Here is a 21,767-nt window from a genome sequence, read left to right as displayed (position 1 = left end):
CCAATCCAAGTACTGGGAATCCTTCTCCGCTTCGTGATCGACGTGCCCATTCCCTCGGGTCTTTAGGTGAGTCTCAACTGGAACCTTACAAGAAATCTACATCCTAACTAGAATAGCTTCCAAGTCTTTCCAGTTCCAAGTCTTTGACATGGCCAACCAATGTTCCGGTCACGTCTTTGCCATTGTCCAGGCCACGAATGGCAACATCCTGACATGGCGTTGCTCGGACTGCAATTCAGGACCCTTTGTGGCTATCTGGCGCTGCAAAATCTGCGGTCACTGTCGCTGCAATGCTTGCCACACCAATAAGGGATAGATGAACGGTAGGATCCCTGTTGTGCACTCTATTGAATCGTCTCCTTGCAAAAGGCTAACTTCCTCAAAGAGATGTCTGCATTATGCTTTCTAGCATATAGAGGATTGATCTGCTCTGCATGAGCCCTGTGCAAGGGTACTTCCCACCCCCTTGGGGCTGGGTTTTTCTTTTTTTTTTGCGAACCCACTTTCTTGACCGTTGGCGAACGTGTGTGCATTTGGATGTTTTCCAAGTCAAAAAGTTTTGATGCAGCGCATCTCGCATCCGGAGGAGTTATACTTAGACCTTTTTCTCTTTTGGGCCAATTTGTATTCTATTTGAAGATTTCCTTTTAAGGAAAATGTGACATTATTTTATATAAACCTTTCTTCATGCCACCATTATGCATCCCGCCCAATATGGCCCAGGAAACCGGGGAGGCACTGTGTTGAGTTACAGATGTAGGACCTGAACATCTGAAGGCGTTTCCCCTATACTATCAGAAGCAAATTTCAAGGTTTCGGCCAGAGATCCGGCTTGGAAGAGAATAAGAAAGGAATATCAAAATAAAAGTACCGTACTAAAGTACCATACTAAAGTACCATATTGCCAAGAACCAAGCTAGTCCATTCCTTTCTGAGGAATCGTTTTCCGACAGCCATTCAATTGGGAATAAGATGTATCACTTCCGGGATTGCGGTTCACTCGATCCGGGGCAAAAGGAGATCCCACGTATACAAAAGAGAAAGAGTCAAGTCAGAGAGTCCCCAGGGGGTTGGGACAACTCTATTATTTCTCCAAAGTACTCTTTAGGGCTAGATCTTTATATGGAGATCTGTGAACCGTGTACTCCGTCCTCCGATATGTTAACGTTTCATCTTTTTTGAAGAGATTAAAGAATTTGATTTTGCATTGATCTCGTAAAACAGATCGGGTTATGTGAATGAAAATATGCAGATCTCCCCCTATATTTAGGTGTAGATACTCTGTCGAATAATTAGCAACGTACAGAGATGAAGAAACGATCAATCTCACCTCGGTAATCTGATTGACAGCCAAGCCAGGCTCGGCCATTTCAGCATCACGCAGGAAATCCAATGGCAACCAAACAAGGTGACCCTTGATGAGATCCAGCTTCTCACGCACATCCTTGGCAGGCATATAAGGATCGAACAGATGTCCTTCCTTGTGCGTGCCCCGGGGCCGGAAATTGTCATAGTCCTCAAACGTCTTGATATGATCGTCAGGGTCCGCCCGGAACAACATCCGATACGTCTCGGTGTTCTGGGTCGCGCGGGACGTCCAGGTGTTCCAGACCCCATCGCTGAGTGGATCCATCACGAACTCGTTTTCCGGTCCTTCATCGATCACGTTGAGACACTCATCGGGCGGCTGTGCGTTCGGGTCAGCTGAAGCCTCGTAATCTTGCGCCGGGAGTAGGCCAAGATGTTCGCGCCACAATTGCCGCCGTAGCGTTGCGGCCAATCGGGATGCCTGATACGGCTGTCCGTTCATTTTACTGTCGATAAGGTCTTGGTCTTCCATTACGATGGCCAGCTCGCTGTCGTGCGAGCCAAGCTGAGACTGTGGGAGGTATTGAATATTAGCGGATGATACAGGTAGAAGTGAATGCGTCAAGATGTGACGGGGGTGTCGGTGCTACTTACCCGATCGTTGATGTTGGCGCTGCCGCAAATGATCGTGCGATCGTCGACAATACACACTTTGCCGTGCACGTACAGCTCCTCCTGGACAAAGTTGGACTTTTCGGCCTCTGGGTCGCCCTCCCAGTGCTCGTCAGACATCTTACCCCCGTTCAACATGGTGCAATGCGATACTGAATCCTTGCTGTGGAAACCATCGTCGGCCTTTCGCTGATCGACCTTGTCTTGGAAATTCCGAAGCTTGCGCAGAGTCTCTTCCTTGGCACTTTGGTCGGCTGCGTAGTCCTTCTCGTTACTGTCACCTTCTTTTCCCACCGCTGGGTGCACACTTTCACTCATGATGGTCTCTGCAATACCGCGCTGGATATCCTGATATGTGACATCGGCCTGCTTCTCGAGCTCCTCGAGAACGGGCGTTTTGTTGATTCGATCATAAGCGCGCAGGGCAAACACGAAGACATGCTCTGAATGAACTCGTTAGACATGCAAAACCGAAGCCGGACAAAAAAAAACCCTTACCTCTCGGATCGATACCCTCTTTCTCGATCTGCCCATAGATCGAGTGCTCGCCACGACAAATCGACTTGTACTGGTAGTCCATGATCGCCCGAGTACCCAACGCAGCATTGTCGCGCAAATCACCAGCGAATCCAGGAATCGCGGGAATGACAATGATGACTCGGAACTTGCGGCCCTCTTTGCCTGCACGCACGCAAGCATCGACGATTGCTCGGCCGATCGTGTTGAAAATCGGATGCTGTTGGTCGCCAGTGGCAGTGACTATGAAGATTAGCGAGGTACACTGCTAGAAGAGAGGAGGTGGACATACTGAAGAACTGATTCTCAATGTACACATAGTGCTGGGCATTGCGGATAGTCTCGCAGTACGCGTTTTGGATACTGTGCTCGTTTAGGATACCGCTGCTCCAGTCGTCACTGCTGCGCACGATTTGAGCACGCACAGTGCCCACGTTACCGCGAGGCTTGGTCGATAGCGGTGTCAGCGGGTGCTGGACGTAGTCTCCACAGGGGTACTTGGGTCGCTGCACAGCGATGATATCTTCTTCATCTTCGCCTGTGTGGCCCTCCATTAGCAGCCAGTCGACATCGTGGCTGCGCTTGTATTTGTCCCGCTTGATAAAGTTCCAGCGCAGAACAAAGTGTTCGGCAATGTCATACACACAGTCGCCCTGCAAGCCCATGGCCACGTCGTGCCAGGGCATGCGGCCAAAGTCGACTTTGCTGACTTCGTTGCTCTGCCAGTCCTCTACACTCTGGAAATCCATGATCCGGTTGTTGTTGAAGTCTTGTCCGGGGAAAATGTCATCCCGCAAACCTGTTGGGTGGACATCGGCCAGTGGGTGCTGGTTTGCATCCCATCGTCCGAAACACAGATCAATACCTCCGATGAAGCCCACATTGTAATCAATGACGATGAATTTCTCGTGGTGTGCCTGATGACTGTTAATTCTGTCCCAATTGAATAGAGTTTCCTCCACATACCCAGTAAAGAGTCATATCCGCTGCGTTCTCAAAGACATTGTGGTCGGGGTGGCGCATAACTCGGATATTGCCGTAGCCAGGAGTTCCCTCGGGGCAGAGGTTCCGCAAAGCATATTTAGTGTGTGCAGAATTACAAGTCAGGGCTTGGTTGACCTATAAATGAATTAATATAGTTCTTTTTTCTTTCTTTTTGGATACAGGGGAATACCAACCTCTTTGTAGACAATGATATAAATTTTCACACCCGCTTCCGCGCGGCGCTTCAAGATCTGATCCAATCGCCATTCCTGGTGCTCAACCGGAGGACGGCGCAAGAAGAGTTCGGGGGAGAGCCACCAGTCGGCGATGTAGATCGTCTCGGTCGCTTTCTCCAGCGCCACAGACACGGCCCACATGTAGTCCTTACCATCGACATACCACTTGACGCGATTACCATCATGGACGGGTGCAAAAGACTTGAAGCGGTGAGAGTCTGCGATATCGGAACGCTTGCGGTCTGTCGCTTGCTCGTGTTCCTCATCATGGCGATGATTTGGGTTTATGATATTAAAGAACTTGCCAACCTTGGCCTTTAAGTGTGTAGCTTCAGCTCTGACATCGTGGATATGAGTGTCTTGGACAATGTCAGTTTGTTTCCTTTGATGAAATGGGAATATTAATACCTTTGAAGGACCCTTCCAGATCACCAATTTTTTGTTCAAACTTGTCTTTGAATCTCTGCATGGTTGGTGAGTTGGAGATGGGAGGGGGAGGGTTGGAAGAGAGGGGGAAGATCTCAAGTTTTAAATGACATCACAGATCGCCAAGAAAACAGCCGATCGAAATCTGCCGTTATTAGGTATACTATCAGACTATACTATTATTATATAGACATGTATTATCAATGTGTTCCTGTTTTTCCACTATCGGGGTTCGCCGCGTGGAGAACTTTTGATTTCCATGGTAATATCCTCGCCTCTTTCTTGGCATAAAAAGAGATCCGGTGGATCATATATCTCGGGGAGATATATAGTAGCTGGACATTCATGTGAGAATTAAAGGATTTCTCAAGTTATACAGGAAACATTCGGTTTGTAGGAACCGACTGTGCTTTCACTAGATTCTATGTTTTGTCAATATCTTTCTAGCTATAAATATTTAAAAGACGTATAAACATCGCAGTATATAAATGATAACACTTCTAACATCATCCTAAGCCAATATATATCTCTGTAGGTATCCGATTATCCAGCTTGTACATCTAAGGTATACTATATATATGGTTGAGCAACATTATATATAGCTGATGAGATCCAATGATGTAATTGAATTTGAAACTTCCGAAATTAGAGTTCCAAATTGAGATTACAAGTTGAATGGTGTATTGTGTAGGATTTAATATACACTAGATGCCTTGCAAGGTACAGTGGTGTTTCATGAGTATTTGACCTTGGGTACTTCGAGTCCCACCTTAGGCTCTGACCGCCATTTTAGACCGCCTACTATATTAGTATATTAAACCTCGTGCACCCTGACGCGCTAGCATATACACTAGATATCAACGCGTTTTAAAGGAATTTTCGCACTGTTTTCTTATTCTCTATACTAAACCATGCCTCCCATACGTGGGAAAAGAGGCCCAGAGCTTGACTGTCTTACTAGAGCTCAGATCTGTGAACTACATCGTACCAATGGTTGGGGTGCAATAACTATAAAAAAGAAGCGATTTCCAGACATTCCACGCTCAACTATTCAGTACACCCTTACTCAAGAGTCAAAGCGTCAAAAGCAACAGTCTTTACCACGCTCAGGGGGGCCAAGGAAGCTTACCGAGGACGACCGTGACCATATCTATGAGACTATACAACAAAACCCGTTAATCTTAGTCGTAGACCTACTTACAGAGGTCGATAATAAGGTCAAACGTACCTCAATTTGGCGGCTAACCCATGAAATGGGCCTTCGAAAGTGGCGGAAAATGCAACGGCCTACTTTAACACCTCTATCTGCGGAAAAACGCCTTAATTGGGCGCGAAGATATGAGCACTTTACTTCCGAGGATTAGGCTCGTGTCTATTGGTCCGACGAGTGTACTATTGAACGTGGTATTGGCCAGCGTTAAGAATGGACATTTACCCGTCTAAAGGACCAGCTTTGGGAGCATAAAGAAGAGGGCCGTTAAGTCCAAATGGTTCCACCCCGTGGGAAACAGATTAAACAGATGTTTTGGGCTGCCTTTTCTGGTCTTCCACGACGCTCTGGTTTAATTCCACTATTCGGTGATCCTTAATCTCGCCGTGGTGGTGTTTCATCTCGGACTATTAAAGAGCTTTACCGGCGTGTTCTTCCAACGCTTCTTAATAGTATCGATCAAGATGCTATTTTTCAACAAGATAACGCGCCAGTTCACACAGCCCATATCATTCGGGGGACCCTTAATGAGCTTGAATGTGATACCATGGAATGGCCTCCCTATTCACCTGATTTAAATCCAATTGAGAACCTATGGGCGCTCCTAAAGGCCGAAATACTAAAGCGACACCCCGAGCTAATGCAGCTCCCAAATAACGAGACTACGCTGGATCTACTAGTCGACGCTGCCCAGGAAGCTTGGGAGGGGTTAGATATCGAGATATTTAAGCACCTATCTGATACCATGCCTCATAGAGTTGCTGATGTTATTAAATAGGGGATTGATATATCCACCCCCCCCTTGGATAATCTCACCCCCCTCTGCCTGAAATTTGGCCTGATTCTCCGCTTATATAATTCATCTGCCCTAACTATAAGGCATCTCTATATTCTGCCGGCCTAATTCTGCCAGCCCAAACTGCAGTTTTGAATTCTGGTTTACATAGTAAAAAAGACCTTATTTTACTCAGAAAATAAGGGCTGAATGTCATAGAAGGCTTTACATAACTGTCTACATTTTCCTTAATAGTAAGAGGTATGTGAGGCCTAACATGTTGATGATATTGAGGCTTTTTGAGGACCAAATGCGATGAAAAATGGGTTGAGAATGATAAACTCCAAGCTGGAAGCCAGAATTGATAAATCAACTGGGCGTTAGCCATTATTGAGATTTTCGTTTCCTGTTAACTACGGAGTGACTTAGTTTTGCTAGTAGTTTACATAGTAAGGGTAGGTACCACGGAGGGACTCTGAATTCTCAGAAGTTGACCAGAAGGCGGCGAGAAAAGCGGTCAGTTGATGCCTCATGGTTAGGGCAGACGCAAAAATCAGGCCAAAATCAGGCATGGGGGGGTGAGATTATCCAAGGGGGGGGTGGATATATCAATCCCCATTAAATATGAAGGTTGGCATACTAGCTATTGAATTGGATTGAATTTCGGAGGTTTCTGCCAGGCAATATTAAAAGTGGGCCTACAAAGTGGGCCCAGGCCGAAGTACCCAAGGTCAAATACTCATGAAACACCACTGTATGTATTGTGTTAGTTTTCCACCAACTAACTAGTTATATAACTAAGGTCCTATAATTAACGAGACGACATTGTTGACGTAGGTCACGTGATAACCAAAGAGCTCAAGTTCGGAACATACAATGATATTTTTTAATGACAGTAACTCGTATGCAACTTTGAAGATATGAGAGATTATATTCATCATGTTCAAGAATCTAGGCCTATATTCAAACGTGAATCATTCCTGAGCTCATTGTCAAGACCCTTTGTTGTGATAGGAATGCTGACCGCCAGCACGTGACTGGATGGGAAAAACAACGTTGTCAGAGGAACGGGCCCATTTCTGTTTATCCTCCCTCGACTCACACAACGCGGCTAGCCTTTCAGAGCCCAAGGCTCGCCACAAGTCGTCACTTTTTGGTTAATGTGCTTGCATCGTTTTGGATTATATATTTTGTTTGTCGGGTGTGCCTGCCGATTTTTGGATTTGAATGGTCTTGTGAACGTTGCGAAACGAGAAACACTGGCCATCGCCCTGGTTACCGGCTCCTCCACTTACTAACTCAAACGAAGCAGAGCATGATGCCGCCAGAACTCGGTAAGTACAATGCACTAAAAAAATATTCTGCGGGTCATTTGGGTTCCCCATGCTGACGTGCTTACAAGCCCGAGCTCACTCGCAGGGCAGCATAGTGTCCCAGACAACACAGATTGCCCCTCAAAGCCGGCCAGGTACTGCAGACCCTGTGCGAGCACGCTCCGAGGCTCTTTCCAGGGCTAGCCGCCGTCCTCGATCCCGAGGATCAACAGCAAGCATCCACTCGAGTACCACCCAGCAAACCCAAGACCAGCACCTTGACGGGTTCCCACAGTTTATGCCATCACAAGTCGGCACGGGGCAACACATGTTCAACAACCCAGAAGACATGCTGATGCGATTTGGGCATCAGCTTTCACATCACCAGAACGGTGCACCGCTGGATCAATCAATGCAAGACGCCCACTCCGCCATGTCTCGAGCCGAAGACTTTCCCAATCACCAGATGCAAGGTCACCCGCTTTCCCACCACCCCATACAGCCCGAAATTGCAACTGGCTTACCCGGTGTACCCGTTCCACAATATCAGCAAATATATGATAGTGGTGTCGAGAACCACCTTCCGGACCACATGGTCGAGGATCAAGAAATCTCGGAGCCAGGGACTAAAAAGAAAAGAGGAGCGAGCTCGACGGTGGCAAACGACAACGAGTTGCGAAAGCTACTTCGCCAGTATGAGGGATGGAATCTCAAGCAAATGGCGGCTGAAGTTATGAAGAACGAGGGAGGTGGGGGCAAGGCCGAGAAAGTGAAGCAGGTCTTCGCGATGATCTGGTAAGGCATATTGCTGCAAATGCCCTGCAACTATTTGTCTAACTGCATATACAGGCTGAGAGAAAATTGCCGGAAGAGCAGTGGTTCAGTACGTCGTGACCGGGTCTATTGCTGCTATGCAGAGAACTGTGGAACGGAGCGCGTCTCAGTATTGAACCCTGCATCATTCGGAAAGTTGGTTCGCATCATCTTCCCCAATGTACAGACCCGGCGTCTTGGCGTCCGAGGCGAGTCCAAGTATCACTACGTCGATTTGTCGGTCATTGAGGAAAAGCAGCAAAAGCTTGCGCCTCTCAACCCACAAATTGCTCATCATTCAAATGGCCCTGCTTCTATGCCCTCCAGGGCCGCCAGTGCGATGCGCTCGAGAAGGTGAGATATAACTGACATCGATCTTCATTTGCTCTCGCTAACAAATGACTAGTGCTAGCGTACAGCAACCGACTGCCGATACTGCCGTGTTCCCATCTCCCACAACTTCCTTCGCTCCCCGATTCCCGAACAATGCCTCTCCTGCCGACTGTAATTGCCAAGGTCAAACTCCAGCTGGGCCAGATGCAACGATCACCCGCGAGAATGTAGCCCAGCAGGCTGGGAAAATGATACACCAGATGCTTCAGTTCCCGATGGATGAGAACACCTTGGTGGATAATGATACCCTTCAACTTCCCGATATCCGTGCCTACTTGCCTGCAAACACCGATTTGAAAGTTGCAGCAGCTCTTGCTGCCCTATATCGCTCGCACTGCATTTCGGTCATCGACAGCTTCCGCTATTGTAAGGAACGAAATCTTATGAAATATTTCTCCGCTTTTCATGGAACATTGACTGTTCCTGTTCAGAAGTTGTTGACTCACCCCAACCTTGCTCCGTGGATCAAGGAATGTGATTGGATGATGTACCAAAAGATGATTGCGTTCGTGGCGCCCTTGACAACTCAGGTGGTTCCCAAGCCGGTCCTGGACGCTTTTAACTCCATCTCACAACGGCTTTGCGGTCACATCGCTGAGACCTTCAAGACCCAACCAACTCATGTGTCGTTAGCACGCTTGATTCCCGCGCATATCTTTTGCAATCTCCTCAAGCATATGCTTGATGTGAACCAGGCTGCCAACGCCGCTGCCGCCTGGCTTTGCCACCCGGACAACCGAAACCAAATGTGGACCGACTTTAAGACCATGGTCAATCCTAGAGATATGATGACCAAGGCGAACATTCCCACGTGTGCCGAGCCAGCGACGGAGCAAATCCTCAAGCATGACATCCGCGCGCTCTTGACTCCATTGACTGATGCCGACCCCTCCGCAAGCTTGCTTTTCTTCACGCAACCTGATACCCCCGATTCTGTCGAGGCTCACAAGTTCCCCGTGGAGAGTGCTCCCGGAGACGAGTACAATTTCCCTGACAAATGGGTTCAGTTTATCCTCAACATCCCCGCTGCCTTTGCCAACCATCGCACGCAGTGTGTCATTGAAAAGGTTGATGCCTTGTGGGATAGCGTATTGCACCGACTTACCCTGGCTGGAGCCCCGAGCTTTAGTGCCTGGTGGATGACAAAAGTCTTTTTCCACGAGATGATGGTCTGGCAAGCAGAGAAGGGTGGGTTCATGCGCAACACCCCTGGATCACTGCAAAGTGCGACGTTTGGTCCCGAGTCACTTGGTCACTTTCAAATGAAACAAGCGTCTGTTCCTGAGACATCCCCTTTCGACGCATCAAATGATTCCCAAGCCAAATCCAACCTGAGTCCTCCTGTGGCTCATAATGGCCACCCAAGTCACCCTCCTAGTCAGCACCCAGAATTCAAACACCCTCCCAGCGAGAAGCGACTCTCTCTTCAAGATCCGGGCTTCCAAGGTCATAACAATGATGACAGCGCGATTGATCTCGAGGATGATACTATGTTGCTGGCGGTTGGTAAATACGGTGACATGATGGTCTCTGACCCCGCCGATGCCGAGGGTGATGTCGTCGTCATCTAGTCTAATTTTTGATTTGTGTTCATGAGTTGGAGTTGGATATCCCTTGTTTCTGGAGGCTTCTCCATTGGTTGTGGATGGCGTTCCCACGATTCTCCTTTGTCATTTTTTTTTTCCCTTTTTATTTCCTTTGTTTGCATGAAGCGATGAGACATGAGCAATGAGGCTCTCATTGAGTCTTCCTTGCAACCCCGGCACACCGGGTGCTTTCTTTGGTAAATCTACAGCATTTAATCGGCGTGGTGGAATCAGTCCTGACTTGGTTCTGCTCCTCCTTTTCCTGTTTGTTTACTTTTGGGTCTCAAATCGAGTCCCTCTGTACATATTACTTGTGGACGTACCTTGATCATTGGCGCAATACTTTAATGTGCATGAATAACTGTGTCACACATCTCTATCTGGTCTTTAACTTGATTGTATTCTCTCTTCCCACTCATGGTCCTCCGAGTCCATATCTGCAACATGGCTCTTCCCTAACGCTGGACATAATACTGTTTATGCTCTGTTGTAGATGGTGGGAGAGGAGAAAGTTTGGTGGAATCAACTTTACGTGCTGCCAATCTCTAGTCAGTCCAGAAGTGCCAGACAACATTCGGTATCAATCACGGCCACTATTTCGTTACGCAACATGGCTTTACCTCCCTACAAACTAACTTCCTAGCCCTTCCTTCTGCAAATATTATATACCGACCTCAGAAACCCATGTGTATCATGACACCAACTAACCACATCTGCTCCACCCAGGGGCTGGGAAATTACTGGCCAACAAGGCTGGTGACAATCGTCACTTGGGTAACCTAGAGCAATTCATCGACCCATTCTAATTTAATCAAACCCTCATCTATTAGTGAATGTGGTGTGTGATAGAGGGTTGACCATCTAAATAAAGCTCAAGTATATGCATATGGGCATCACTTCCTGCTACGTAGCAGGATAGTCCATACACGCAAGTTCTTTTTACTACTACATAATATATCAGAATAGTCAATTGAACTCCCAGTTCAGCTCAACCCAGTCTCAAGACAATATTAATTCAAGCTGTAATGGTTTGATGAGACCTTGAAGTTGTGAGAGCACTAGGTGATCCTGCGATGCATACACCCTGTCAACATCATGTTTTCGTAAAAGCCTCCATGTCGCTGCTGCAGTTCTGACCGGGAAACTACTACCTCCATCACTTTTGCTATCAATCGACAGTTGTTTCTAGCTATAGCCTCATATTGAGCACTATCCAAGCACCCTATTCTAAGGTAGTAATCAAATGTTATAACAGGGGCTTTAAAGACTACTGGAATAACTTGATGACCTAAATCAGTAGAAATTATGTCTCCGTTTCTCATCTTCCAACCAAAGTTGGTTTATCGTCTAATTGCACGAAGAGCGCAACCCAACCGGCAAATATGCGACAGCAGGCTAGAGTGTAGTAATGGAACTCTTGGGGATACATCTACTTCTAGATTGCCGTTGGTATAGGAAATACACTTGAGGTATAAGGGATGTTATCGCAAATTGACACTCTGATGTCGTTATAAATGTCTTTTTAGATGTCCTTCTTCATAGCTGGAAGGATAGTCATTGCGTTATAAGAGGCTCATCCAGAAGAAAGCATAAACGGGATGACTTTCCATAACCAAGCACTTGTAAATTCCCAAGGTTCACATCTCAATTCATATGTGTATGCCAAAGCCGGAAAATAACATGAACAGAACTTTGCAACACGTCATAGATCCAGAGGGTAGCAGTTGACGCTTCTATCTTTTCCTTTGACCCATTTCCGGTGATATTTTGGCTTGAATCATTCATTACACTTTGATCGGGGAGCCTTTAACACGGATTCTAACTTATCTTAGGATAAATAGTTCATTTTCTAGTATATGGTGGGTTACATGTGAATATCCCACAAACAGGCACCAGGCACAGGTACCGCTGCTACATTATAGTTATGTCATTACTCTTAGGAATAGTTGACTACATCATATTCCGTATCTGGTGAATACTTATTTTGCTTCCGGTTTGCTTTCTCTAACATCGCTCCTATTTTAGTTACCAGTTCATAGATGGAACGGAAGTCAATCGACTCACCAACCCCCCAAGGTTACACAGCCCAGGTAAGGTTGCATTAGATTCAAACTAAATCTCGATGCTCCATGAGAAAAAGAAGCTTATGTGGACTACTATAGTTCATGCTTGGAACAGGTCTACGTTGAAAAAGATTATGGGATAGAGAATGAGAGAAAGGTGATATTTGCAATAATATGACAGAAAAAAATAACATCCAGGTATGATAAGTACAGGTGTTCATAGTAGATAGGATGGATATATAAACAAATACATGTAGAAGAATCATGTAGAAGAATCATGAAAAAGAATCGCTTCTACTCCGGAGGACATGCTAGAGTTGGGTGTTGGGAGCTCCCGTGAGACACACGGTGTCTCATTCTCGAGATTGAGGCCGAACCAAACGATCAACGCAAGGCTTCGCGATCGATCTGGCGAAACTGTGCTCGGCTCGCTCCCAACCCCCCATGCCCGGGACCCGACCATCAAAATTGGCCGATCTCGCCATGGTGGCAATTGTCGTAAACCCAGAGTGCCCATTCCAAGCAGACACTTGGTAGATGAGGCATGCAAGTATTATGGTAGATGAAAAGTAAATGAAGATTTGCGCCCAAGTCGGTTCATGAGAAGGTTTAGGCTTTGTGTCCTGCATCTTTTTTGGGCTCTTCTTCCTTTGGAGAGTATCTCCATCGGTCCCAGTTCTCCAATACCCACCAATTGGCGACATAGGAGGCGTTGTATAGCCATTCCAGAGTCTTTTCATCATATTCTAGCTCGACGGCGGCCGCTAGATCAACCAAGCTGAACCGCTCGATCGGCTTCAGCTCGTTCGGGTCCTTGGACACGTCGGAGAAGCGCCACTCCACGTCGTTTACGAGGGGGATCACCAGGCGGAACTCGGGCTTGGCGGCCGAGCGAACAGAGAGCCAGGAGCCACCGGTGTTCATGACGGTGAAATGCCAGGCTTCGCGTCCCTCGTGCTCGACGACCTGGGGCCGGATCAGGGACTGCCCTTCGTACAGCGAGCGAAGATCGCGGGCGGACCGGGTGCTGTCCTCGCTGAGGGATGCCGACTCGATCAACAAGTCGATGATGGTGGGGACAATCTGGCTGTTGATGACTGGGGTGTCGATCTGGACGGGAGGGAGCTGAGGGTGTGCAAGTACGATGGGGACTTTGAAGCTACCGACGTGGGGGTTGTCATAGGGAGTGATACCGCCGTCGTTGGGGAGGGAAAGACCGTGATCTCCCGCCATGACGAACAGGGTCTCATTGGCCACTCCCTTCTCCTCCAGGATACCGATGAGTTCCGAGAGCCAATCATCCACATAGCCCACCGAGTTCAGGTACCGATTCATATCGTTGTTCGACCCGGACTTGGAGCCCATGATCTCTTCAAAGGCGTCGTTGGGAATTCCCCAGGGGTGATGAGTGGTACTGGTGAGGTGAGTGAGGAAGAGACGATGGTGGTCACGCTCGGCATCATCAATGGCATCCCTGATGTATCCGCGAAGCTCGGTTTCGGGATAGCCATAGTAGTTCACCTCTTTGCTCTTGACCGGATAATACTTGGCTTTGGGATCAATGATGGTCTCCTTGGTCTGTTTGTCCCGGAATCCCAATTGGGGGGTCAATTTGTCCTGGTTGTCGTAGGTTTCGGTGACCGACATCATAAAAGTCGAATGCCATGGCCACTTGGTGAAGTCGTCGGTCTCGCTGGTGATATCCGGTTGCTGGCTGAGAGCGTCGAAGACGTGGGGCAGGCAGGGCTGGTAGATGTGGTGGTCGAATTCGCGATTGAAATCAGCGACCAGTGGGGTCACACCACAGAAACTTCCCGTCAAACTCTTGAGCGTATAGGTGGCACTCGTGATGGCATCCCTGGCACTGATGCCACCGTAGGCTTTGCGGCCGAACCGGGAATCGTCGTGCTCAAATCCATTGGGGAAGTTGGTCAAAAACTCGGCAGTGCGGGTGAGATTGGCCAGACGGTCCACCACCTCTTGGGGAATCTTCTTGTCCTTCCAGGATTCGGCGATGCGCTTATACATGAAGCTGTCCTTTTGCAGGGGGAAGATATCGGCACGGGCACTCTCGAGTTTCAAGAACACGACATGCTTGATCTTGACCTCGCCGCTCGACAATGCCTTGTGGATCTCCTCCAGCACGGGCTGGTCGAGGTTGGAGATGTGCAATGGGTCCTCGTTGGGGTTGTAGTGCAGGGCCATGGGATCGGATTGATCCCAGTCCTCGAAACCGGTGATGGGTTCCTTAGACATCCAGCTCCAACGGGGTGCGGGGCGCAAGGCGGTGGCCTGTTCCAGATAATTCAAATTCCCAGGGACGCCGGTGGTATCGACAGGGGAGTGACGCTCGGCGCCCTCGATGACAGTGGTCAAGGGCAAGGTGGTGGACATGTACATGTAGATGGGATCCCATGGGCGCATGAAGCGGAGGAAGAGGAAGAGACTGAACAATCCCAGGATGATGGTCCGTTGAAGGACGCCATCGGTGACTCGCTTGGACTCTGGGAGGCGGTTGGGGAGTTGGGCGGTATTCAACAGATGGTCCCCTTCTTCATTATCACTGAGATCATCGTTGTCATCCATGTTGATCTGTTCATAGATTCGAGGATCGGGCAGGTCGGGGGATTCGGATTTGGATCGGGGCCAGAAGCGCTGGAGCAGGGGCTCCACGTGCGGTCGCACACGAGCCCACAACCACCGAACGGGCCAGGCCCAGACATGCAGGATTCCTCCAGTGAGTGCATGAATGGAGTGGGCAGCGAACAATGAGATTGTCAAGAGGATTCCCTCGACGATCAAGAAGCCGGTCAAACCGGAGAGCAGGGTATGAATGGCGGCGGCATCACCATTGAAGGCTTTGGCTTGGCGCCAGTGGATCTCGGCACCGGTGAAGACATAGAAGGAGGTATTGGCGGCAGCCATGAAGGACATGATTAGACTGCATGCTTATTAGTATCTTGGTATTCCATGTATTCCATATATATTCCAGGTATTCCCGAGTTCATCTCAGTGGAAGGGGTTGGTGGAAAAAGGGGCACGTGGGCACTTACCTAGAGGGGATAACCAAGATTGCGAGCATGGCGGCTCCCGGTCGCCACGCGACCTTTTGGGCAAGAATGCGGAACAATAGTAGGATCATGACATCTTGGAAAAAGAAGGTCAACCCCCATAGGAAGAGTCTCGGTAGGGGTAGAGAGTATATATGAGCGTAAAGATGCAAGAATTTAGCCAGAAATAATGAAAGAAAGGCGAGCGTGAAAAAATAACGACGGGCAAAGTCCCAGACGGCATCCAGGGTCTCAGCAGGAGACTGACGAACACGCCGGATGCCGTTGCTCAAATAAGCATGTACAGCGTGAACGACTTTCATGATATATAGAACTTGGTATATACACACCCCCGGACATTGAAGAGAGAGAAGAAGAAGAAGGAGAAAGGGTCTCTCTTTTTAGCCAAGCCAAGTGGGATTTAGTGGAGACGATGACTGGACATGTCCCATTTTCTTTTTTTTTTTTTTTTTTTTTTTTTTCTCTACAATTATACCATTATACTATTTGATATTTAGTATTCATCTTACTTCTAGTTTGATTGGAATAAAATAAAAATTTCTCCTTTTATTTTCTATGCATAGACGTTCAATATTATACTTAGGGTAAATGGAAGCGTGACCATTTTGAAAATGGCCCCCAATTTCCCCCTATCAGCCTCCAAATGTCCCGAATGTTCCCCCCAAATGTCCCTTGGAGCCAAGGCTGTCCCCGCTTTCCGCATTTGGAAAAGAAAAAAAAAAAGAAATCCGGTTTCTTCTCTGTTTTGATTTGCCTTCTCTCCTCTCTCGGCTCTATCTCAGATCATCATGTTGGGGAGCGCGTTCGGTTGGATTTCGCTCCTGTTTGAGCCGTTGGCCTTTCAGGTCCCTCTCATCCAACCTCAACCAAGACTCAAGGCGGAAAATAGTATAGCTATTCCTGCACAGGGTCCCTGGCAAGAGATCATTACCGGTCATTATGGCATCCCGCCCATATTGAAAATTCATGACCGGAACAGTGTCGTCAAATGGAGTTGGCAACGAGAGGATGTTACCCAACCGCTGCCCCCTTTGATCAAGAGTGGTTTATACAGCCATTTCAACGATGCCACAGATATGAAGTGGATGCGAGGGGGGAGAAGTGTGGCTGCCGTCTACAGTGCCCTGGTCGTCGTCGTCAACCACCACCCCGATGAACCTTCCACCGATAAGAAAATCACCTTCGCCCTCAACAGAGCAAACGATGTCTTACACAATGCCCACACCATCGAGCCGTTACCTGGTGATCGTCTCGCCGTCGGTACCACCGGGCAACGACCGTGGGATGGAATTTTGGTCTACAACATGAGCGAGGCGCTCCCCCTTGTCGATGAACCCCCCGTATTACAAAAGATCGAAGGTCTCCGTGCCATCCATGCCATGATCTGGGATGAACAGGGCCAGATGCTGTGGGCGACCGGCACCAATGTCGCCGCCGATGGTTCCGATCCCGAACCCGCCTACGGCGTCATTCAGGGATACCCCTTCGATGCCGAGACCGGTCTCCTCCGCATCGATGAAGCCTATCGATTCCAATTCCCGGAATACTACGATATCGACGCCGAATGGGGCCATGGATACAGCTGGTGGGCGGGACCCCACGATCTCGTCCCCGTACCCAACGAACGAGTCTTCCTCGTCTCCAACGATATCGGGCTCCACGCCTTTGATATCGATAAGATGAATTTCACCGCCTCCTATGACGAAGTCGTTGAGAAATATATGCCCGGCTTCGAGGTCACCACCAACGATCGGCACGGGACCAACCGCGCAGGGGAATACGTGGACTTGCCGCAGTCGGATCTCAAGGGGTTCAGTCTCGCCCCCGATGGTAGTTACATCTACACGCAGTCTCTCTGGACTCTCTTCCGAGGGAATTATACTAGTCTCGTGTCCAATGGGGTGCGGACCAAGGTCATGGTAGGGGATGAAATTTATCGGTCGCGATGGTTTGGAGACATCGATGGCTGGCCCAAACCAAAGGACTAGAACCAAAGGTTTTGTACAGCACGCCTTGGCTTTGGCAAACATAATTTCTTGCATATATAATGAACATTGTTTATTTCTCATCTTTAGAATAGAGTTTGCGGGAAGGAGTCTTTTTGGACAATGCAATCTCCAGCTTAGGCAACCCCCTAAAAGCGCTACTCTGGATGGAGATGCTAGGTTCTTCCTCTACCGCCCGATCAGCCTCGGTCAGCCCTAGTCAGCTTGGCACAGGCAAAATCTCCACCAGACTCACTGACATCCGACAAATGGGTGTGTTGTCCATTTCTCATAGGCCCAGATGCCCCTGGCCCCCAGATTCGATGTCTGTGCTTGTCTCGGTTCCTCAGCCTATACGGATTCATTATCTGGCCTGTCTCATCTCCCTTCGAGTCTCAAGAGCCCGAAAAAAGAGCTATCTTTGAAGAGTCTTTTTGTCCCTTCTACATCGTACTCGTATTCGTATCCGGTTCCTGTACCTGTCTGTTAACCGGAGAACGCTCGCCACTGCCAAGGCTAGGAACAGGAGGTTGAAGATATTTTTCAGGATTTTATATCCAAGTCAAACAAGATCAGAAAACGTGTCATTAACGATAAACCCTATCTAGTCGTGATATGGGGCCCATACCGTATCGGGTACCACCGATCCCGCTTTAATAAGGCACGAACAGAGGGAGCAATAACTCCAGATAGAGTGTGGCTATTGAATGCTAATGTGACAGATCCTTTTTATTGATAGTATTCGAGTGGAAAAATAGAGAATTGTGTGCTATTTCCTAAAGCTATGGCCTAAAATCATATTCTGCCTCATCTTGTAAACGAAAGCGACAAGATGATAGAGAACAGTAAATCCAGTCAACGAAAGCCAAAGACAAGCAGGTGAATGTCTCATATCGAAGAAAGCAAGCATGAATCCTTTCAGATCGGCAACTCCCCGACAAAGTTCCTGCCTCAACAAGTCCCTGTCGCTCCAGGAATGGTGGGATCTCAGCTATCATCGCTGCATACGAGTAAACGGTACTCTGCGTAGTCTCGTTTCCGTAAGCCAGATGGGTCAGAGCTATCTCATTGTGTCTCGGAGAGCCAATCCATGTGATTTATGGCCTATAGTCGCCCCCCCCAACTCTCCTCGATTGGCTAAAACAAATGTCACACATTAGTTATACGAACCTCCAAGCCGATCGATCCCCTTGATACTCGATACTTACGTTTCCATATTGCTGACCCTCGACAAAGTCAGTGATGGTGTATGAATGTAGCTTGTCTCCAACTCGCACTGGACCTTGTTAGCAGACTCAATTGGGTAGATGCGATATTGAGCGGAAACTCCAAATGTTATTCACTTCAGGGAGTTGCTCACCTTTTTCTCTCTCAGATTCACGGGGACAACATCAATGTGTATGCCCAGGGACTTGAAAACGAAGTACAATACAAGGTCAGCCCCCTTCAGTGCCTTGGGAAGTAGCACTGGAGCCTCCTAATTTGGCACTAGTGCGGGTGCTTTTCAAACAGAGTTATACACTTAGAACTAGCTAAAAACATCCGACAGCATTGTAGTGCACAAGACAAGATGAGTGTATGGTTTGAGATCATTGACAATCAAGTAAGGGCCGTATTAAGATACTCTCACAGCCTAGGACTGGTGATACCAATTAAGCCCCCACAACAGCGCCGAGAATTTCACCTGTGGCCTCTGTCATCGACTTGTTCATAGTCCTGGCAGTCCACCCTGATAACAGTACCAACTCAAGGAAACGACTGTCATGAGAGACGAGGATTTCCAAGACCTTTTCGCCCGATTTTCCTGGTCGTAGTTTGGCCAGCTTTTGACCAGTAGCATCCTGCAACTCCATGTTCCTCCCCGTTAACACATCGAGTTTCCATTTCAATTTACCGATGGCCGGTGACTCGAGCGTGAAGTTGCCAGACAATTGGCTCAAACGCATGTTTATTGGCTCGCCGTAAAAGCTCAGGTGTATTTTGGAAGAAAGGCTTGGAAGTCGAGCATCGCTGATGATGTCCCATGGACCCTCACCCCAGCCCCGAAATAATACCATGTTGGGTGAACTATATGTGAAAGAGTATATAGGCGGTGCCTCTGTTGGGCAGCCTGAAGGGTGAACTAAAGTCTTTGATGAATCCCATGGCGCCGGCCGTAGCGAGAATGCGATAGAAGGCTGTCGACTTGAACACCCGTTGGCGGAAAAGGAGGAGAACAACGCCATATAGCTCATTGTTGCAAGACACTAATGTAGTATTCTGAGATGGGAGTCGAAGCGTAAAATGACTAGATGAAACCCAAGGTTGATGAGTGTGGAAGAGTAGCTTTTTCACATTTAATTTTTGATGGTTTTATACTGCCTTTGTTTCTTTTGAAGTTGTAATGATCGCCAGACTACATATCTTGATCTATGGCTATCTTCTCCTATTTCCCAGTCGGGAATAATAGTGCGCCGTATTACGGGACGTGGACTGCGTGATTGTAGCATATGATTGGCTTAATTATAGAATTGCCAAGCGACCTTCATCTTCCACTTACAACATAGTTACATCCATGTATGTATACGAGAGCACATGCACAACGTACTCAGCTTCAGGCTTGGCTGGGGCTGTGACAACAAAGCGATGACGTCACATTAACATCTCTGCGTCGCCCCATCGATCCCATTTGGGGATCCTATTTAGCATTGTTGTATCTCATATTTCATTCCTTAGAGCAGCGCTGGTAACATGCCTGGAGTTCCATCTAGCCGTGGCTGCGATGCATGTCGCAAGGTGAAAAAGAAGGTTTGGTTTCCCAAAAGACTGATTTGCTGCATCGTTTTAATTTGAACATTAGTGTGATCAACTCAAACCGACTTGTTCACGATGCGCACGTCTAAAAATGACGTGTGTTGGAGCAGGACAGCAGCGGTACATGTTCAAGAATCAATCGCTAGAAGCGATGCAAGCACAAGGCGCAGAAAGCCAATCGGGGCTTCGATCATATTTCTCTAGCAAGAAAGTAGTGTTTGTCGAGGGACCGACGCAGGTACCTAGCACTGAAACAAGTATACTCGCAGCAGCCTTTGTAGCAGCATTTCAAGTGACTGATATCCGATATGGTGTGGCCTACTATGGACCTTTCCTCCGCGATATTCCACGGCGATTGGGCAATAGCACCGTCCTAGATTCCGCCGTGAGAGCCCTATCAACTGCCTACCCGTTTCTTCACACGGGATCTTACCCACCAAATGTACTCGTTCGCTATGGACAATCGCTGCGGGCACTAAGAGAATGCTTGAACAATCCAGTCGAGGCCCGAACTCCCAACACACTATGTGCTGTCTATTTGATTACCATCTGCCAGGTAAAGTTTCAGTTTGCACCTCATTAAAGAGGATATACCCATAAAACAGGAGCTGATCATCAATTATTTGTTAGAGCTGGGTAGCACCACGCGATGATTCACTCACTAGTCACAGCGAAGCTATCGCCCATCTCCTTCGAGCTGCTGCATTACATGAGTGGACAAGCGCCTTTGAGATGGAGATGGTCATCACACTGAGTGTACCTATAGTACGTTTGGGTTCTCCGAAAAACAAGTTCAGTTAATGCCATGGGAGATTACTTACAGGCAATGATTTAAACAGATCCTCGAAGGCATTGTCAACCCCCATGTGAAAATGGATTCAGAGTTTTGGGAACTGACCTCATCCTTCAAACGTCGTCTATCTGCCTCGCAGGACAAAAATCGACCGCAGTCAACCACCGAGCTGCACCATCTTGCTGTGTTTCCTAAATTTGTCCAAAACCCTCAGCCACACCTTGCCGAAATTGCAAAGACATACATGAAATTGAGACTCGATGCATATCAAATAAGACAGCAACTAGATCAGTGTGCTGAGTTTATTCTTGTGTCTTTCTCATCCTCTCAAGTTGCAAGACACTCCCGTATTCAAGCAGCCTATGTCATGCTCTCTACGCTGGCCGTGTTGCTGAACAGCCTTCTTCGAGTCTATGATCCCTGGAACGCTTCCTTGGTGAGTGAGGCTGTCTTCCTCTGTGATGAGATTACTATCCAAGCCGAACTGGCTTCTCGCTACCGACCAATTGGGGCAGGGTATATTCCTCTATGCTTGGTTGTTGCTTGGGCGGCATCGGATGATCCAGTCCAGTTGGCAAGAATTGAGGCGATCCTTTGTGAATACCAGTCTGATTTTGCGGACATCCCATGGATGGGCCGTGCTGTCTGGTTACAATCTACTCTGGATAGCCACCGCATACGAGTAATGTCTGCGAAAGAGTCTCCAGAATCCCCTCTAGAGACTGTCTCTATGGCTGATCCAGGAGGCAGTCGTGGTGCAGGGAACAAAAAGCCTTCAGTGCGTGCAGAGTCTTGCTGCATTCTATAGACCCAAAGAAACGAAAGAAGAG

General features: G+C 48.1%; 6 protein-coding genes across 6 annotated transcripts; 3 read left to right on the top strand and 3 right to left on the bottom strand.

Annotated features, from left to right (window-relative positions):
- Positions 1 to 1,266: 1,266 nt before the first annotated feature.
- On the bottom strand, positions 1,267 to 4,185 carry pldA (uncharacterized protein; the record flags this gene model as incomplete). The annotated part of the gene is made up of 8 exons (XM_057234564.1): positions 1,267 to 1,281; positions 1,331 to 1,879; positions 1,963 to 2,423; positions 2,479 to 2,739; positions 2,789 to 3,413; positions 3,463 to 3,615; positions 3,675 to 4,075; positions 4,125 to 4,185. 8 exons carry the CDS (start codon positions 4,183 to 4,185, stop codon positions 1,267 to 1,269), a joined length of 2,526 nt encoding a protein of 841 aa, XP_057080784.1.
- A 2,881-nt stretch (positions 4,186 to 7,066) lies between these two features.
- Positions 7,067 to 10,217, top strand: N7447_010301 (RFX family transcription factor; the record flags this gene model as incomplete). The annotated part of the gene is made up of 5 exons (XM_057234563.1): positions 7,067 to 7,096; positions 7,158 to 7,461; positions 7,530 to 8,235; positions 8,290 to 8,607; positions 8,660 to 10,217. 5 exons carry the CDS (start codon positions 7,067 to 7,069, stop codon positions 10,215 to 10,217), a joined length of 2,916 nt encoding a protein of 971 aa, XP_057080783.1.
- A 2,687-nt stretch (positions 10,218 to 12,904) lies between these two features.
- On the bottom strand, positions 12,905 to 15,668 carry N7447_010300 (sulfatase domain protein; the record flags this gene model as incomplete). Its single annotated transcript, XM_057234562.1, has 2 exons — positions 12,905 to 15,236; positions 15,349 to 15,668. The coding sequence occupies 2 exons, from the start codon at positions 15,666 to 15,668 to the stop codon at positions 12,905 to 12,907; spliced, it is 2,652 nt and encodes an 883-aa protein (XP_057080782.1).
- A 486-nt stretch (positions 15,669 to 16,154) lies between these two features.
- Positions 16,155 to 17,354, top strand: N7447_010299 (uncharacterized protein; the record flags this gene model as incomplete). Its single annotated transcript, XM_057234561.1, has 1 exon — positions 16,155 to 17,354. The coding sequence occupies one exon, from the start codon at positions 16,155 to 16,157 to the stop codon at positions 17,352 to 17,354; it is 1,200 nt and encodes a 399-aa protein (XP_057080781.1).
- A 1,649-nt stretch (positions 17,355 to 19,003) lies between these two features.
- N7447_010298 (uncharacterized protein) lies at positions 19,004 to 19,408 on the bottom strand (the record flags this gene model as incomplete). Its single annotated transcript, XM_057234560.1, has 1 exon — positions 19,004 to 19,408. The coding sequence occupies one exon, from the start codon at positions 19,406 to 19,408 to the stop codon at positions 19,004 to 19,006; it is 405 nt and encodes a 134-aa protein (XP_057080780.1).
- A 658-nt stretch (positions 19,409 to 20,066) lies between these two features.
- On the top strand, positions 20,067 to 21,745 carry N7447_010297 (Zn(II)2Cys6 transcription factor domain-containing protein; the record flags this gene model as incomplete). Its single annotated transcript, XM_057234559.1, has 4 exons — positions 20,067 to 20,138; positions 20,191 to 20,700; positions 20,775 to 20,909; positions 20,984 to 21,745. Coding segments are annotated over 4 exons (1,479 nt in total), but the record flags the coding sequence as incomplete, so codon positions are not given.
- Positions 21,746 to 21,767: the final 22 nt, after the last annotated feature.

Source organism: Penicillium robsamsonii (assembly GCF_028829455.1).
Source record: "Penicillium robsamsonii strain IBT 29466 chromosome Unknown utg000007l_segment0_segment0, whole genome shotgun sequence".
NCBI classification, from domain to species: Eukaryota; Fungi; Ascomycota; class Eurotiomycetes; order Eurotiales; family Aspergillaceae; genus Penicillium; species Penicillium robsamsonii.
Note: the sequence above shows the minus strand (reverse complement) of the source record. Positions and strands in the feature narration are given on the sequence as shown.